Source organism: Ammospiza nelsoni, chromosome 23 (genome assembly GCF_027579445.1).
Source record: "Ammospiza nelsoni isolate bAmmNel1 chromosome 23, bAmmNel1.pri, whole genome shotgun sequence".
NCBI lineage: Eukaryota > Metazoa > Chordata > Aves > Passeriformes > Passerellidae > Ammospiza > Ammospiza nelsoni.
The window spans coordinates 3,094,517-3,112,947 of NC_080655.1; the positions used below are offsets into that span (position 1 = coordinate 3,094,517).

General features: G+C 55.5%; 1 protein-coding gene across 1 annotated transcript; it reads right to left on the reverse strand.

Annotated features, from left to right (window-relative positions):
- Positions 1–1,403: 1,403 nt before the first annotated feature.
- Positions 1,404–16,605, reverse strand: LRRN2 (leucine rich repeat neuronal 2). The gene is made up of 2 exons (XM_059487914.1): positions 16,553–16,605; positions 1,404–3,690 (listed from the first exon to the last, which is right to left on the reverse strand). The coding sequence occupies exon 2, from the start codon at positions 3,432–3,434 to the stop codon at positions 1,407–1,409; it is 2,028 nt and encodes a 675-aa protein (XP_059343897.1). The 5' UTR covers positions 3,435–3,690; positions 16,553–16,605; the 3' UTR covers positions 1,404–1,406.
- Between the last annotated feature and the right edge of the window lie 1,826 nt (positions 16,606–18,431).

Here is an 18,431-nt window from a genome sequence, read left to right on the forward strand (position 1 = left end):
TTTCCCCCTTTTCAGGCAGATTTTTCCCCTTTTCAAATACATGTTTTCCTTTTTCCAGGCAGATTTTCCCCTCTTTTCAGACAGGTATTTTCCTCCTTTCCAGGCAGACTTTTCCCCCTTTTTAGGAAATTTTTTCCCCATCCAATGTTTGCTAAGTCCCTCAGGAATGGCAGCGGCAAATCCTCTGGATGTGAACCTTTGTTCTCCAGCCCGTTTCCAGTCCCATTTCCTGACATTCCCATGGGATCACCCACCCCACCCCATCCCTGTGGCAGTTCCCAGTGGAGTTTTTCTCCCTTTTCCAGCTGTTGTTTGGGATCAGCACTCCCGGAGAAGGCAGAGCTCACTAGAGGGCACCCACACCCAGCTCCTGCTGCTCTCCCTCATTCCAGGATCCACATTCCCGGCTGGAAAAGATGCTCAGGGACACCTTCCCATGACTGGGAGTTGGTTTTCCTGATTTCCCAAACCCACAAATCCAAGTTTTCCCGCTGTCCCAAATCCCAGTGATGCCCCTTGCACCCCTCCAGATGCATTTAAACATTCCCAGGTTTTGTTCCTTCTTCCTCCCCTCTTTTTTTTCTGTTTTTCTTTTCTTTTTCCTGATTTTTTCCCTTTATCCACAAAAGTTCTGGGATCTTGTGGCATCCAGGATCCATCCAGCCCCACAGGGAAGTGTCACCATCACCATTTCCCATTCTTCTATCCCAAATCCTCCCTCCCTGCTTCCCCCCAGGTGACAGCAGTGACAGAGCAGGGGGTGACACTTGATTTGATGATCCCAACGCTCAAAAAAAAGCCCAAAATAACCCCAAACCCCACATGGATCCCGAAGGAAAAAAACCTTTTTGTTTTAGGTTTTTTAAGGTTTTTCTTGTATTTCCAAAGCAGGGACTGTCCAGTGAGGGAGGTGACATTGGGGTTGCTTTGTTTGATGATCCCAAGGCTCCAAAAAACCCCAATAAAGAAACCCCAGACCCAACACAGATCCCAAAGGAAGAAACCTCTTTTTTTACGGGGTTTTTAGGGTTTTTCTGTATTTCCAAAGCAGGGACTGTCCAGCGAAGGAGGTGACACCTCTGGGGTGTCCCTGGTGCCAGGGGGACGCAGTTTTGGGGTTCCTTTTATGGCTCTTCACCCACTCGGGGCATCGTCCCCACAGCGTTCTCCATCCCCTCCCATCTTCCCAGCGGGGTTTTTTTGGGATCCACGGCCAAATCCAGCCCCTCCACACGAATCCAGGACCACCAGAGGCTCCTCTCCCATGGCTCCTGAGGCTCCTCAAGGTCATGTCCACAAAATCCAGTTTTTTCCCAGCATTTGTCTTTTTTTTTTTGGTAAAAAACCCTTTCCCCCTCCCCACCCACCCCAAAACCCCACCGAACCTCCCCAAAATCCATCCTCCCTCAGCACTCCAGGGGCGCCGCCTGCACCTCCACGGCCAGGAGGTGTCCCCGGGGCTGCACAGGATAAACCACGCGCACGGCCCCGGCGCCACGGAGCGATTCCCGCCGCGATCCGCCGCTCACCGCCACCGCCAGGAGCAGCAGGCACAGCAGCAGCGCCGTCACCAGCGTCCCCTGTCCCCACGGCATGCCCTGCCTGGCCTCTTTAGTCCTGGCGCTCACACAGGCCACCCTGAGCGGCAATGCCACCAAGGTGACGTGCAGACACGCCCGGTACTCGGTGTCGGGGCGCAGCCGGGTGATGTTGAAGCTGTGGGTGCCCGCCGGGATCCGCGCCGAGCCCAGCGCCGCGCCCAGCGCCGAGCTGGCCCAGGTGAGATTGGAGGAGACGGCGTTGAGGCACGGCCGCCAGGCCAGCAGGACGTGGTGGGGTTGGACATCCACCACCAGCAGCTCCAGCTCGGCCTGGCCCAGCGGGAAGGAGCGGTTGACCAGCACGCGGACGCCGCGGGTGTCGGCGCCCAGCAGGTTGTGAGCCACGCACGTGTAGAGCCCGGCCTCGCCCGCCGCGATGCCGCGGATCTCCAGCGTCCCCTCCGAGTGCACCTTGAACTTCCCGTCGTCCCCAAACGGCAGCAGCTTCACCCCGGCCGGCGTCACCCAGTAAATCTCCGGCTCCGGCTCCGCCAGCGCCCGGCAGTGCAGGGCCACGTCGTCACCCACCTGGGCGTCCAGGCGCGCCGGGATGCTGCGGGCGGAGATGAGCGGCAGGCACTGCTCCGTCATCTCCCGGAACGGGACGTCGCGGATGTGGCGGCGCTGGAGGTCGGGGGGCTCGGCGCACAGCGTGGACTGCGGCTCGATGAAGCGCACGCGGGGCCGGGTGCTGTTGACCCAGCGGATGACGCAGTCGCAGCGCAGCGGGTTGCCGTGGATGCTGATCTCCTGCAGGTTGGGCAGCGACTCCACCGTCTGCCGGTGCAAGGCACTTAGGGCGTTGTTGTTGAGCATCAGCGTCTCCAGCTGCGGAAGGTGCTGGAAGGCCTTGGGGTGGATGAAGGACAGCTTGGGGTTGTTGGTGACGTCCAGCTTGGTCAGCTCGGGGAGGTTGATGAGGGCGAACTGGTCGATGGACACCAGCTCGTCCATGTTGTTGAGGCCCAGCTCCTTGAGGTGCAGCATGTTGGTGAAGTCGCTCTGCTTGACCCTCTGCAGCGGGTTCTTGTTCAGATCCAGGAATTTCAGGCCGGGCACCTGCTGCAGGGCCCTCTTGGGGACATCTGCCAGCTTGTTGTCGTAGAAGGACAGGCTCTCCAGGCTCCTCAGCCCTTCCAGGGCGTAATCCGAGATCTCCCGCAGCTGCATCCCAGCCAGCACCAAACTCCTCAGGTTGCCCAGGGGCCGGAAATTCATGTCCAGGATGGCGTCCACCTTGTTCCCCCCAACCATGAGGATCTCCAGGCTGGGCAGCATCTGGAACCAACGGCTGTCCAGCGTCCTCAGCAGGTTGGAGTTGAGGTGGAGCCGCAGGAGGCTGCCCAGGCCGGCGAAGGCGCGGGGGGCGATGCTGCGGAGCCGGTTGTGGTTCAGGTAGAGCTCCTGAAGGTTCCCCAAGCCCGGGAAGCTGCTGTCGGGCAGATCAGAGAGCTGATTCTCCTCCAGGTGCAGGCTCAGCAGCTGGGGCATGTTCGTGAGCCCAAAATCCCAGATGTCAGAGAAGCTGTTCTGCGACAGATCCAGCTCCGACAGGTTCCGCAGGTAGCCCAGCTCGCCCTGCTCCAGCCTGGCGATGTTGTTGCTCTGCAGCAGCAGGGTCTGCGTGCCCTCGGGCAGCTCCGGGGGCACCGAGGTGATGAAGAGGTCGTTGCAGTCCACCGTGGCCGCCTCGCGGTAGGCGGAGCGGGGCGTGTACCAGGGCCGGATCTGGCACACGCAGCGCGGGGGACACGCCACCCGCCAGGGCACCGTGGGCATGGCGCTGGCGGCCACCACGCACAGCAGGAGGCAGCTGGGCTGGAGGCCTCTCATTTTGGGCTGCTGAAGGTCACAGGGAGCATCCAGAGCTGGCCACAGGGTGACAGCGGTGACGGCGAGGTGGGGACGGCGCCCGTGGCGGGAGATGCTCCATGCGAGCCCCTGGAAGGGTCGGCCCCTGCCTGGCGCCCCCAAAATGGGAGCTCAAAGTGCTGGGGGCACCTCAGTCAGAGCTGGGCCTCTTCTTCCTCCCCAGAGGAGTTGTTGCCCCGCTTGGCTGCATCTTCCGGGCTTCTCCTTGAGGTCATTCCTGGAAAAACAGCAAAGTTGGGTTAGAGGAGGGTTTGGGCTTGTGGGGAACAAGGGACAGGGACAGAGGACAGGTTGGGGAGGTAAAAATCTGAGGATGGCACACCCCCAGTGCCCTCAAAACTGCCCAGCAAATCCATGAATTCCATTTTGTATCCGTAGCATTCACTGTGCCCTCCTATCCCACAGGATCTGTGTGGAATTATCCCATAGAATCTTCCCAAATCAAATCCATGAATTCCATTTTATATCCATGGCATTTTCTGTGCCTTCCCATCCCAGAAAATCTGGCTGGAATTATCTCATGGAATCTGCCCAGGACCCTCCAAACAAATCCATGAATTCTGCTTTATATCCATGACTGAACTGTGTCCTCCCATCCCACAGGATCTGGGTGGAATTATGCCATGGAATCTTCCCAGGATTCCCGAAACAAATCCATGAATTCCATTCTATATCCATGGCATTTTCTGTGCCTTCTCATCCCAGAGAATCTGGTGGAATTATCCCATGGAATCTGCTCAGGCCCCCCCTGGATCTGTGGCTGAGCAGAGCCAGAGCTGCAAGAGTTGGGAATAAATTTCCGTGGGAATAATTATCCATGGGAATCATCCTCCTGTGGGCTCTGCTTCCTGCTCCTCATCCTCCCCAGCTCCAAATTCCCCCATCCAGAAGCTCCAGCCCCATTTGGGGTCCTCCAATGGGATATTCCTTAGGGAATAACATCCCCCAAACATCAGGAATGCTCTGGGGGAATCTGGGATAGGTTTGAACCCCCAGCACCTCCTGCCCCTCTCCCAGTCCAGCCTTTGATTCCATTATTTCCTCCAGCTCTCCCACCCCATGCTGACCCCAATCCAACCTTTTCTTCCCTTAAAAGCCTCTCACCCAGCAGGGGAAAAAACAACAAAAAAACCATTAAAAGAGTGGGAAAAGCGAAGTTTCAGTTTTATCCCCGCCGTGCTCTCCCTGGAAAGGGCTCCTGAGCCGAGTTTATTCCACATCAGCTCCTCCCGGATCGATCTCCGCTCTTTTCCCTCCTTCCCCGCTGCTTTTAAAGCAGCTCCTGCAGAACCAGCATGAAAGGAAAGGATGGATCCATCGATTCCCGCTTCCCTCTGATGGATCCACACCTTTCCTTTCAAGTGCTCCGGCGTTTTCAGGTCTGTAAAAGTCTCCTGCTGTTCAAATATCTCTCGAATCTTTTCTCCTTAAAATAAATAATTTGGAGGAATTTGGGGGGGTTTATTTATTTTCTTTGAGGTGTGAAGGAAACGCTGGAGAAGGCGCTTGGTTCCAACCCTGGTTTTCCAGGGAAAACCTCCCCAGCTCTGCTGGTTTCATCCATAATTGGATTTTATCCCGTTTTTCCCAGCACAGGGCAGGGTTGCAGGGAGAAATCTTTGATATGAGATAATCCAGGAGTTTGTGTGAGTCATGGGATGGGAACTTGTGGAAAAATGGCGGATTTGGGAAAAGTTGGGACCAAAATTCATGGAAAGGAACAAACTGGGAGAAAAGGAAGAGCTTTAGCAGTGAGTGATCCCTGCTGAGGGGGGAAAATCCTGGGAAAGGCACCTGGTTCAAACCCTGGTTTTCCAGGGAAAACCCCCCCGGCTCTGCTGGTTTCATCCATAATTGGATTTTATCCCGTTTTTCCCAGCGCAGGGCAGGGTTGCAGCACAGATGGCTGGGAGAAATCCTGGATGTGGGATAATCCAGGGGTTTGTGCGAGTCACAGGATGGGAAGTTGAGGGAAAATGGTGGATTTGGGGAAACTTGGGACTAAAATTAATGGAAAGGAGCAAACTGAAGAAGAAATGAATAAGAAATTAATGAAGAGGAAGAAGAAATAAATACAGGAAAGGGGGAGAAATACTGAGATAAAGGAGAAATGCAAGAAAAAAGAGAAACACAGGGGGAAAGGAGAAAATGAAGGGGCAAAAGAGAAATGAAGGGACAAAAATGAGAAATAAAAAAGGACAAAGGAGAAATACAAAGGAAAAGGAGAAATAAATAAAAGGACAAAGAAGAAATTAAGCGACAAGAAGAAATAAATGAAGAAAGAAGAAATAAATAGAGGGACAAAGAAGATATTAAGGAACAAGAAGAAATAAATGAAGAAAGAAAAAATAAATAAAGGGATGAAGGAGAAATAAATAGAGGGACGAAGAAGTGTTAAAAATAGGTTAGAAACCATTGTGAAGTAGTTGATAACTGTTAAGCATGTACTGTTAGTTTTCTAACCTATTTTTAACAGAAGAAATAAATAAAAGGACAAAGGAGAAATAAATAAAGGGACGAAGGAGAAATAAATGAAGGGACGAAGGAGAAATAAATGAAGGGACGAAGGAGAAATAAATGAAGGGACGAAGGAGAAATAAATGAAGGGACAAAGGAGAAATAAGTGAAGGGATGAAGGAGAAATAAATGAAGGGACGAAGGAGAAATAAATGAAGGGACGAAGGAGAAATAAATGAAGGGACGAAGGAGAAATAAATAGAGGGACAAAGGGCCCCGAGTGTCGCCGGCTCCGTGGCAACCGCCCCCCCTCGCCCCTCATCTGTATGCCCGGGCTGAGCCCTGCGGCCGCCGCGGCTCCATGGAAACCCCGAGCTCCCGGAACCCCAGCCGGGAGATGGGAGATGGGATTGAGGAGCTGCCGCTGGGAAAACTTGGTGGCTTTGGGGCCTTTTCAGAAATTCCAGGGGGTTTTGGCGCTCGGCAGTTGAGGGGTGCGTGTTCCTGAGGTGGATGATGCCAGGATGGGAGGGTTTTCCTGGGGTGGAAAGGTTTTCCTGGGAAATGAGTTTTCCTGGAATATGAGGGTTTTTCTTGGGATACGAGGCTCTTCCTGGGATGGGATGGTTTTCCTGGAATACAAAATTTTTCCCGGGATGGGAAGGTGTTCCTTATGGAAGTTTTCTTGGGATGGGAGGGTTTTCCTGGAATATGAGGGTTTTTCTTGGGATACCAGGCTGTTCCTGGGATGGGAGCGTTTTCCTGGGATGGGATGGTTTTCCTGGAATACAAAGTTTCTCCAGGATGGGAAGATGTTCCTTAAATATGAAAGTTTTCCTGGGATGGGAAGGTTTTCCTGAGATACGAGGCTGCTCCTGGAATATGAGAGTTTCCCTGGAATTACGAGGGTTTTCCTGGAATTATGAGACTGTTCCTGGGATGGGAAGGTTTTCCTGGGATACCAGGCCAGTCCCACCCCCTTTTCCAGCAGCTTCACCCCCCTAAACCCAACACCACCAACGAGGTGACACAGCATGGGACAGTGATGTCCCCACACGTGTCCCCATCGTGTGCCATCCTGTGTCCCTCACAGCAGCCTCCAGCTGCCATTTCGGGATGTTATTCCCTAAAAAAACCATTTCCAGGAGTTGGGGAACACCAGGCAAAGTCCCTGCTGAGGTCTGAGCCGGGAATTTTGCTTGGGAAAAGCGGCTTTGGAAGCGTTTCCTTGGAGCTTTTCCCAGCAGAAGGAGGGTGGGTTTAGATGGGATTTTGGGAAGAAATCCTTCCCCATGAGGGCAGCGAGGCCCTGGCACAGCTTTCCCCACCTCTGGAAGTGTCCACGGCCAAGCTGGACAGGGTTTGGAGCCACCAGGATGGGCAGAATCTGCTCCAAACCCCCTTTTCCAGCGATTTCTCCTCTCAATCATTGTTTTGTGCACAAGGATGGGATTTTTATTTTTTTTTCGCATCCTCCTGCATCTCGGCAGGCAGGGAGAGGGCGATAACGTGATTCCGGTTATTCCTGCTAGTCTGGGAGGCAGCCAGGAGATAAAAACGCAGCCGGGAGCTGCAAAGACCTCGGGAACCCGGGAGCAGCAGCTGCCTCTTATCTCTTATCTCGGTGCTTCTCTGCCTGTCTCTGGCTGGATTTTAATGAGGAGGGCTGGGAAATCAGCCTGGTGTGCTCATCCGGGTGCTCCAGGGCTTGGGATTGTTGTCTTGGCTCTGGAATTGTCTCAGCTCTGGAATTGTTGTCTCGGCTCTGGAATTGTTGTCTCGGCTCTGGAATTGTCTCGGCTCTGGAATTGTTGTCTCGGCTCTGGAATTGTTGTCTCGGCTCTGGAATTGTCTCGGCTCTGGAATTGTTGTCTTGACTCTGGAATTGTTTTGCCTCTGAAATTGTTTTACCTCTGGAATTGTCTCACCTCTGGAATTGTTGTCTCGGCTTTGGAATTGTTGTCTCGGTTCTGGAATTGTCTCGGTTCTGGAATTGTTGTCTCGCCTCTGGAATTGTTGTCTCAGCTATGGAATTGTCTCTGGAATTGCTTTGTTTGTGGTTTTCCCCCTCCAAACACTCCCACAGGTTCCTGTGGCATCCCCAATCCAGGCTCAGCTTCCAGCCTGGAAAAAGGGGCAGAATTTGGCCCTCTCGGCCTCAAACTGCACATTCCAGAGGAGTTTGGATGCCTCAGTCATTCCCTAAAGATCGCACATCCCATCCCAAGGGAGCTTTGGAGATGCTCAGGTCCCTGGGCTGGGGGTCCCTTCTCCAAAATTCAGCTTTTGGAGTTTGGCCTTTCCAAAAGTTCATAAATCCCCAGGGATTTTCAGACAAGAAGACTCAAATCCATTATTTTCAACGAGGAAACCTCAAATCTATGATTTTCAGCCAAGAAGCCTCAAATCCATGATTTCCAACCAGGAGGATTTTCCTGATTTTCAACCAGGAAGCCTCAATTCCATGATTTTCAACCAGAAAGCCTCAAATCCATGATTTTCAGCCCAGAAGCCTCAATTCCATGATTTTCAACCAGAAAGCCTCAATTCCATGATTTTCAGCCAGAAAGCCTCAAATCCATGATTTTCAGCCCAGAAGCCTCAATTCCATGATTTTCAGCCCAGAAAGCCTCAATTCCATGATTTTCAGCCAGAAAGCCTCAAATCCATGATTTTCAGCCCAGAAGCCTCAATTCCATGATTTTCAACCAGAAAGCCTCAATTCCATGATTTTCAGCCAGAAAGCCTCAAATCCATGATTTTCAGCCCAGAAAGCCTCAAATCCATGATTTTCAGCCCAGAAGTCTCAAATCCATGATTTTCAGCCCCTGGACCACCTCGTTTTATCGCTGATCCTCAGGCCATGGTGTTAACCTGGAGCATTTGGAATTGCCCAAATTCCATGGGGGGGAAAAAGCTGGCTGAGCTCTTCCCCTGGAGAGATCCAGGACTGTGGAGATGGAATTTCAGCTGGATTGTCCTTCCCTGTGGAAGATCCATGTTTTTCACCCCCCCTGAGCCGTGCTGGGCTGCAGCTCTCTGCGTTTTTGGGAGCAGCTCCAGCTCCTGGCAGCGGCTCCGGGCTGCAGCAGGAGCTGAACTCCGGCTGTGCCTGTGGATCCCCGCTCCCAAATCCCACATTTCCAACGGCAAATAAGAACATTCTAGGAAGAAAGGACGTGGGGAAGGACGAAAAATCTGATTTTTGGGTATTTGTCACCCTGACACCTCTTTTATTTTTTTTTTTTTATGATTTGCAGAGTCTTGGCTCGTTTTTCCTCCCACACAGAATTCCGTGGAATTTCCCAATCCAGCCCCTTCCTATGCAGGCAGGGAGGTCACAGGTGCATTCCCAGAATATCCCAAATATTCCCCTCCTGCCCCACGCCCTTCCTGGCTGTTCCCGCCTGGTTTTTCCTGAGCCATCCCCAGGATCTCCTTCCCAAGAGATAATTTAGAGCCCTTCAGCCTCTGGAAGCCGTCGCTGAGGGTTCCAGGGAAAGCTTCCAAGTGGAATTTGCTTCCAGATTTTGGGGAATTCTGTGATCAGTACTGCTCCAGTCACTGGGAACTGTGGGGAGCTGGGAGCCCCCAGCATTCCTGCCCCATCCCATCCCATCCCATCCCATCCCATCCCATCCCATCCCATTCCCTAAAGGAGCTGTGGGATTTTGCCAGGATCAGGCCGGGTTTTTCCATCCCGTGGGTGCAGTGGGAATGCTCAGCATCCACATCCCGCTGGAAAATCCCTCTCTGGGAGCCCAGGGAAGGGCTCAGCCCCCCAAAATTCCATAAAATTGGAATTTTGGAGCGCTGCTCCATGCAGGGCACAGCAGGGACGCTGCTGTGTCATTCCCTGTGACCTTCCCAGCGGATGGGGAACGATCGATAATTAATTCCTCATTAACGCCGCCTCATTTGCAGAGCAGCTCCCCCCAAACCTCCCCCTTTTCCCTTCCCCCTCCAAGGACAGGAATGTCTGGGAATGTCAAAGAGTTTGAGCTCCAGGGAATGTCAAAGGATTTGAGTTCCTGGGAATGTCAAAGGATTTGAATTCCTGGGAATGTCAAAGGGTTTGAGTTCCTGGGAATGTCAAAGGGTTTGAATTCCAGGGCTGCTCCCACGGAATTCCAGCTCAGGGCGGCACCCGTGGGATCAAAGCCATTCCCAATCCCAGGGAAGCCTCTCCCTGCTTTTCTCCTGGAGCATTCTGGCCTCCTTGGATGCCAGAAAGGCCTGGAATGACCAAAACCCTTGGAATCACATCCCAGCCATGTCTGCAGGATCCAGGATTCTCCTTGAGGAGCCAATCCCACCCTTGGGATCCCTCCAGGGCCAGGATGCCTCTGGAATTCCATCAGGACTCTGGAATTCCATCAGGGCTCTGGAATTCCATCAGGGCTCTGGAATTCCACAAAGACTCTGGAATTCCACTAGGACTCTGGAATTCCACAAGGACTCTGGAATTCCATCAGGGCTCTGGAATTCCACAAAGACTCTGAAATTCCATCAGGGCTCTGGAATTCCATCAGGACTCTGGAATTCCACAAAGACTCTGGAATTCCATCAGGACTCTGGAATTCCATCAGAACTCTGGAATTCCATCAGGACTCTGGAATTCCACAAGGAGTCTGGAATTCCATCAGGGCTCTGGAATTCCACAAAGACTCTGGAATTCCATCAGGGCTCTGGAATTCCATCAGAACTCTGGAATTCCATCAGGACTCTGGAATTCCACAAGGAGTCTGGAATTCCACAAGGACTCTGGAATTCTACAAAGACTCTGGAATTCCATCAGGGCTCTGGAATTCCATCAGGGCTCTGGAATTCCACAAAGACTCTGGAATTCCACAAGGACTCTGGAATTCCACAAAGACTCTGGAATTCCACAAGGACTCTGGAATTCCACAAAGACTCTGGAATTCCACTAGGACTCTGGAATTCCACAACGACACGAGGTCCTGCTGCCAGGGGACAACCCAAGGTGCCCCGGCTCCCAATTCCCAACAAATTCCAAGTCTGGAATCGCTGGCTGCAGGTCAGGGCGGAAAGGAGGGGAGCTCCAGCAGTAAAAAACCCAGGAAAATATCAAACCCAGGCTTTTCCAGCGGATCCAGCCCCGCCAAGGAAAGGGAACAACCCCCAGCATCCCCAAGAGAAGCCGCGGATCGGCGCGGATGCCAAGGAGTCATTAGGAATCCTAAGGAAAACCTACGGTTGCCATGGCAACTGGCAGGCACGGCTGCGGGGCTGCCTCACCCCCTCCCCGGGCACGGAGCGGATCCGTGGGATGGAGGCAAATCCCTCTGGAAAGGCTCGGGGAGCCGGGGAGGGGATGGAGCAGCGCTGCTTTGATGGGGTTTTGGGGGCTGAGCCGCTCCCCGAGAGGGATTTTCCAGCGGGATGTGGATGCTGCACCCACCGGGTGGAAAATCCCTCCCTGATTCCCGGTAAATTCCGTTTCCAGCTTATCTGGAATGAAATCATCCTGCTGAGAGCTGGGAGAGGAGGGAAAAGGGGATTAATCCATGGAGGGAAAAACTGGGATGAGCTCAAACACCGCTGGGCTTGGAGCTGGAGCTGGAATGGCTCTGGAGCAGGAAGGAAAAGATTTGGAGAGCCAAGGAACATCCCAGCTGCTCATCCCCCTCATTCCCATGGAAAAATCCCTCAGTTTCCAGGGATTCTGCAGTAGGAAATGGGAAAACCTGGAAAATGCAGCAGGAAAAGCTGATCCCTGTCCCGACAGACCTCGAGGGCTGCTGATGGAACCAAATCCATCTCCCAAAACCATTTCCCAATCCATTTCCCAAATCCCTTCTCCAAGTCGATTTCCCAATCCCTTTTTATGAATCCATCTCCCAAATCCATTTCCAAATCCACTTCCCAAGTCCCTTTCCCAAATCCATCTCCCAAATCCCTGCTCTCCCATCTTTTCAGCATCCTGACAATTCCAGGAAAACTGGGAAAATCCATGGCCAAGCCAGGGAGGACAACCCTGCCCAAGAGGATTTTACTGGGAAAAAAACGAGCCAAGGAATTATTAAAGAGCCATAAAAACAGCTGGAAAATGCCCCTGAAATCCCTTTTTTTTTAAACAAGAATTCCATGGAAAGGGAATTCCAGCGTGGATGGAAATTCGGGGACCTGGAATTCTGAAGGACTGGCCCTGGGTGCTTCCAAAGGGATGGATCCCACCAAACTCCAGGAATTCAGGAATGCCGGAGCTCCCCAGAGCCAGGACTGGGACAACCAATCCCAGGAGCTCGTGGGAGTTGGGAAAAGTGACTCAGAAATGGGACCGAGCTCAAAATTTTCCATGGGAATCCAAACATTCCTGGGAAAAACGGGCTCTGCAGCAATTTTCAAATCGGGATCAAAGCTTCCACCCCATTTCCTTTTTTTGGGGGGGATTTCAAGGCAAGGGAGAGGCTTTGATGAGGCGTCAAACGCTGCTTGGAGCAGCCAAAATATTCCTTGAAATTTAAGGATCGTCCTGGAAAGGTCGACAACCAAATGATGGAAAAGCTTCGGAATGGCACAAACCAAATTGCATTTTTTTAAGGATCATAAATTGGAAAAATCCCCTTTTTTTTCCAGGTATAATTCGTATTTTTTTATTCCCCATCGTTATTCCCAAAGGTCCTGCTGGGAATCAGGGAAGCGAAGCTGCTGCTTTTCCTTCCTAAAAAAGATCTGGAGCTGGCTGCTCTGATCCTTTGGGAAAAGATGGTTAAGATGCAAAACCCCTTTTCCTGCTGATTCCAAATTCCTCATTTAAAATTCCTTATTAAAGCCTCTCTCTTCCCCAAAAATCCCAATTTTTTTCCCAGCCTGGATTCTCCTCATTTTGTCCACTGGGAAGGACAAAGCACCAACCCTCAAATTTCACCTGGGATTGATTATTTTTGTTAAGATCGTTATAAATTCCATTAAAAATGGGATTTTTAACAGAGATTGGGAGACTCTGGAGCCTGGAGAGGGTCAGGAAAATCCAGGATCATTCCTGGAGGGGAAAACCCAGCCTTAATTCCAAGCAGAGCTGGTGAATAACTGATCCCGAATAATTTATCCCAAATCATTTATTCCCGAATAATTGATGGATCCAGTCTGGGTGAGAGGAGCCCCAGACTTCAGTCCCAATTAAGGCCTTTGTGAATTGTCTGGGAACGGATCCCAATTTTTCCCATATTTATTTGTTCCCCGGGATCGCGCTCCAAACAGAGCCGCCGCACAATTCCTGCTTTCCCCGAGTGTTTGCAAACAGCTCCCACTGCCAGCATTTGGAGGGGGTTTTCCAGCCCCTATCCCACCTTGGAACCTGTGGGAATTTTCATGGGAATGATCCCCAGGAACTCCTGGCTGGATGGAGAGGGGACAGCAAAGGCTCCCGAGGTGATTTTCCCAAAAAAATCCTAAAATTCAGCTGCTGGATCCGCATTTTCCAAAGCTTTCCATAAATAAATGGATGGCCTGGAATGCTGCTGGGAATTCCAGAGGCTACCTGAGTCCTGGATAAATGGATGCTGGAAGTTGCCAGGTTTATCCAGGTTTATCCCTCAACTCAGGAGCGGCGATCCCGATCCCAAAATTCCACCCCAAAATCCCAGCGTGGGGTTTTATCCACAGGGAAACGCACCCAAATTTCAGGAATTTTGAATTCATCCCATTTTCCTGCTTATCCCGGTGCCCTGGCAGGAAGCAGCAACTGGGATTGGGATTCTCCTTTCCAAGCTGGGAATTATTCCCTTGGGAATAATCCCATAAAACCAAAGTCATGGGGGAGAGAGACATCCCAGCCCTCACTCTAGGGGCTTGGGATTGGGAACAGACAGTGGGAACAGCTGCTTCATGTCCTGGAAAAGGGATTTGGGAGCAAAAAAGGGGTGGTGATGAATTTTTGTGTCCTTTTGGGACATGGGGAATGTCATTCCATGGAGTCTCCCAGGGAAGGGAAGAAGCATTAATGACCAGGGTGATCCAGGAGGAAATCTGGGAATAAAGGGGCAGAGCCTCGTGTTTGGGGTTCACCTGCACAGGTGACACTCCCAAACTCCCCTGCACCAGCTCTGGGCATTCCCAGCATCCCCCCAATCCCTGTCCTAGCCAGGAAATCCAGGATCACATCCCAGAACGGCGGGGAAGTGTTTTTCCAGCTGAAAGCAGGAGCAGGGACGATCCCTGGGCTTCAGGAGAAGGAGCTGTGGCTGGGCAGGGCGGCGGGAGTGCTCTGGGATTGAAACCGGAATTCCGTGGGAATCTGAGATTCCATGGGAATGGGAACGGCTCCTCTGAACCCCCGAGGGGGCAATTCCAGCTCAATACCCGCGGTTTTGGGAAAAGGGAATTCCTGCAGCCCCGCTGAGGCTGGATGGGGTCGGGATGGGGCCGGGATGGGGTTGGATCGGGGTCCTGCAGAATTCCTGGCCCTTTTCCCTGTGCCAGAGGGATCCCAAGGGCTCTGCCGGGGCTCTGGGCACGGCTCAGCTCCTGGTTTTCCTCTGTGGATGAGAAGAGAGATCCCATCCAAAGGGAAGGGTTGGGAATGGGAATGGGAATGGGAACGGGAATGGGAAGAGAGATGCCAGCCAAAGAGAAAGGTTGGGATTGGAAAGAGAGATCCCTGCCAAAGAAAGGGGTTGGGAATGGGAGGAGAGATCCCATCTAAATAAAAGGGTTGGGAATGGGAGGAGAGATCCCATCTAAATAAAAGGGTTGGGAATGGGAAGGGAGATCCCAGCCAAATAAAAGGGTTGGGAATGGCCGAGGAGCAGAGCCCTCAGATCCCGATCCTGCTCTGCCACTTCCAGGGATGCCAGCAGGTGACAAAGCCACTCCTGCTGCCCGCAGAGGGGACACAGAGAGCCGGGAATGCCAGGAAAAGCCTCAGCAGGGCGGGATCGGGATCCTGCAGCACAGCGAGCCCGGTCTGGAGCCGGGAGATGCTGCCCCGTGTCCCTGGAGTGACCTGAGGGACATCCCGGGACAATCCCCAGGACAGGGAATCGTGTCCGGAGCCACCTCAGGCTCGGGATGAGGGAGGCCGGGATGAGCCATTCCCATCCCGGCTTCTCCAGGGGCTGTGCCCGGGAAAGGCAGGGCTGGGTCCTGGCTCGGCACCAGCGAGGAGGGGACAGGGAGGGGACACACAGGGGACAGGGAGGGGACAGAGGTGACACCCGCGCGTGGCTCCGGAGCTGCCACAGCCCCGGCACATCCAGGCTGGAGGGAGCGGATCCCGACGGCAGCGCCCACCTGCAGCTCCAGCCACAGCATCCCCGGGAACGCCGCTCCCGGCGGCTCCTCCGAGCTCCCACCAGGACCGGCCCTGCGTGTCCAGGGCTTCTCCCGCTCCTCCTGGGCGCTCCCATCCCTTTCTCCAGGCTCTGGGAGAAACCAGGGCCGGGCTGAGCACCAGGAGAGGCGAGGGCAGGGCTGGATCGGCCGCACACGGAGCGCGGGGTCCCTGCCGGCCCCGAGCCCTTTCCCGGAGCGGCTCTGGGGATCAGCCCGGGGGTCTCCGGGCTGGCTGGGCACGGCCCCGGGCAGGGCAGAGCTGGGCACGGCCCTGGGCAGGTCTGGGCGCTGGCGCAGGGACCCGGGCAGGGCTGGGTACGGCCCCGGGCAGGGCAGGGCTGGGTACGGCCCCGGGCAGGGCTGGGCACGGCCCCGGGCAGGGCTGGCACAGGGACCCGGGCAGGGCTGGCACAGGGACCCGGGCAGGGCAGGGCTGGGCACGGCCCCGGGCAGGGCTGGGCACGGCCCCGGGCAGGGCTGGCACAGGGACCCGGGCAGGGCAGGGCTGGGCACGGCCACGGGCAGGGCTGGGCGCTGGCACAGGGACCCGGGCACTGCGGGCGGGTGCAGCCGCGGCAGGGAGGGGCAGGGCTGGGCAGAGGGGGGAGGTAAACACGGCACCGGCACAGAAAGCAGGAAAATTACATTAAAATGACACCAAAATGACTGTTCCCGACGCGTCCTTTGCCATCACCTTTGCTGTCCCCCCCCTCCTCGGCCGGCTGTCCCCAGGTGGAGGAGGGCTGGCCAGGAGCCCCAAGGACCGCGTTGTTCCTCTATTTCACACCCAACGTCCCTCCCGTCACATTTTCCGCGTCGCTCGGGCACCCAGGGGTTAACGCCCGGGAAGCGCCGCTCCCGCCCGGATCGCATCCTGGCAGCATCCCTGGATCCCGGCCCCGCCGGCGGCTCCGTGACCAGCGCATCACCCCCGGCCCCGCCGCCCTCACCCCCCGCTCCCACCCGCGCCGGGCCGAGGATCCGCCGGATCCCGGAGGAGTTTCCAGGAGCGGGAATGCGGCTCCCACCCCGCGGTACCTGGGAGCCATCCCTGCCTTCCTCCCGTCCCTTCATCCCCTCCCGGAGCGCCGCTCTCCATCCGTTCCCTGTTTTTGTTTTTTTTTTCCCCACCCCGTTTATTTTCAAACGCACCATTTCTCCTCAAACCCAGCATCGAGCAGGGAAAGCAAAGCTCTGGAATGGCAAAAAAAAACAACCCCGAGCGAGCTGGAGGCGCCGGCTCGCTGCTGCAGAGCGCAGGAGCCCCCCTCAAAGTCACCCCCGGCCCCAAAACCCCAAAACCACAGCGGTGGCCCCCAACTCACCCTCCGAGCGTGTCCCCGTCCCCCGGCGCCGCTGTCACCGCCTGCCACCCCCCGCCACAGCTGCCCGCGCATCTGGCAGACAAAAGGCCGGCTGGCTCCGGAGCTGTCACCGCTGGCGGGGTCTGTCCTTGTCGCTGAGGACGGCGACAGGGCCAGCAGGACCCTCCGGCCACCCTCAGGGCTGGAGGCGGCGGGGAGAGCTCCTCACCCTTCGCTCGCCCGGCGCCTTCGCAGCCGCACAGTCCCCGCTCCCCCTCCTCCTCCTCCTCCTCCTCCTCCTCCTCCCTCTCCTCCTTCTCCCCTCCCTCCCCAATCCTCCTCCTCCTCCTCACTCCAGCCTTGTCGCCACGGCGTGCCACCCACCCGAGGCAGCTCCTGCCTTAACCCCTGCGGCTCCGGCCTCTCCCGGGGGATGTTCCCGAGGGATGAAGGCTCTCCCGGGGGATGATGCCGAGGGATGAAGGCTCTCCCGGAGATGCTGAGCCGGCCCTCGGCATCCGCAGCGCTCCCGCTGCGCCACCGCCGCCCCCTCCCCGCACACGGGGGTCGCCCAGCCCGGGGGCTGCGGCGGTGGGTGCGAGGGGAAGGGGACGCTCGGTGGATTTGGGATTTGTGTCCCAAATTTGGGATTTGTGTCCCAGATCTCCTTCTGTCCATCGGGATTTCTCGACATTTCCAAAGATGACCCCGCCAGCCCCGTGTCCCTGCCGAGGGGACAGCGAGGCCACCCCGCGGGTTTCCCGGCTCTGTCCCCAAGCAGGGCGCGCTGCCCGGGGCTCGTTTTCCCCAAAAAGCGATTTTCAGGGAAATCTTAACCTTGGGAAAAAACTGGGGAAGATCTGCATTTTGCCCAGCTGTGTTACCCAGAGGGGTGACACAGACCCCACCCACGGTGACACCCAGCGTGACACGGGGACAAGGACCTGTCACCGGCAGCTGTGGGGCTGGGACAAGGGCAGGATTTGGGGTGCGGGCAGCAGAGCACCCCCAGATTTATTTTTGCATCCCAGAAAAGCTTTTCCCAGCCCCGGGGAGGGACAGAGGGCCCTGGGAGGGGGGAGGTGACAGCGGCCATCGAGTGTCCGTTTCATGCTCGGTTTGGAGAGCGAAGCCGGGGCTTGGCTCCAGCCCGGGGCTGGGGACGGAGCGGGGCTGGAGAGGGGCTGGGGGCTGGATTAGGGTTGGAACTCGGGGCTGGAATTTGGGGCTGGAGTGGGACTGGAACGGGGCTGGGACAGGAGCGGGGCCGGAGCTCGGGGTTGGAGCTCGGGGCTGGGGCTGAATCAGGGCTGGAACTCGGGGCTGGAGTGGGGCTGGAATTTGGGTCTGGAGTGGGGCTGGGGCTGAATCAGGATTGGAACTCGGGGCTGGAGCTCAGGGCTGGAATTCGAGGCTGGAGCAGGGCTGGGGGCTGGATCAGGATTGGAATTTGGGGCTGAAGCGGGGCTGAAGCTGGGTTGGGGGCTGGATCAGGGTTGGAACTCGAGGCTGGAGCTCAGGACTGGAATTTGGGGCTGGAGTGGGGCTGGGGTCTGGATCAGGGTTGGAACTCGAGGCTGGAGCTCAGGACTGGAATTTGGGGCTGGATCAGGGCTGGAGTCTGGATCAGGGTTGGAATTTGGGGCTGGAGTGGGGCTGGGATCTGGATCAGGGTTGGAATTTGGGGCTGGATCAGGGCTGGAGTCTGGATCAGGGTTGGAATCTGGGGCGGGAGCGGGGCTGGGGGCTGAGTCAGGGTTGGAACTCGGGGCTGGAATTTGGGTCTGGAGCAGGGCTGGGGTCTGGATCAGGGCTGGATGAGGGCTGGAGCTCGGGGCTGGAGCTCGGGGCTGGAGCTCGGGGCTGGAGCGGGGCCGCGCACACGCCGAGCAGAGCTCGC

What these genes read in the sequence shown, in the direction of transcription:
- LRRN2 (XM_059487914.1), bottom strand. Translation starts at nt 3,434, where the DNA reads ATGAGAGGCCTCCAGCCCAGCTGCCTCCTGCTGTGCGTGGTGGCCGCC.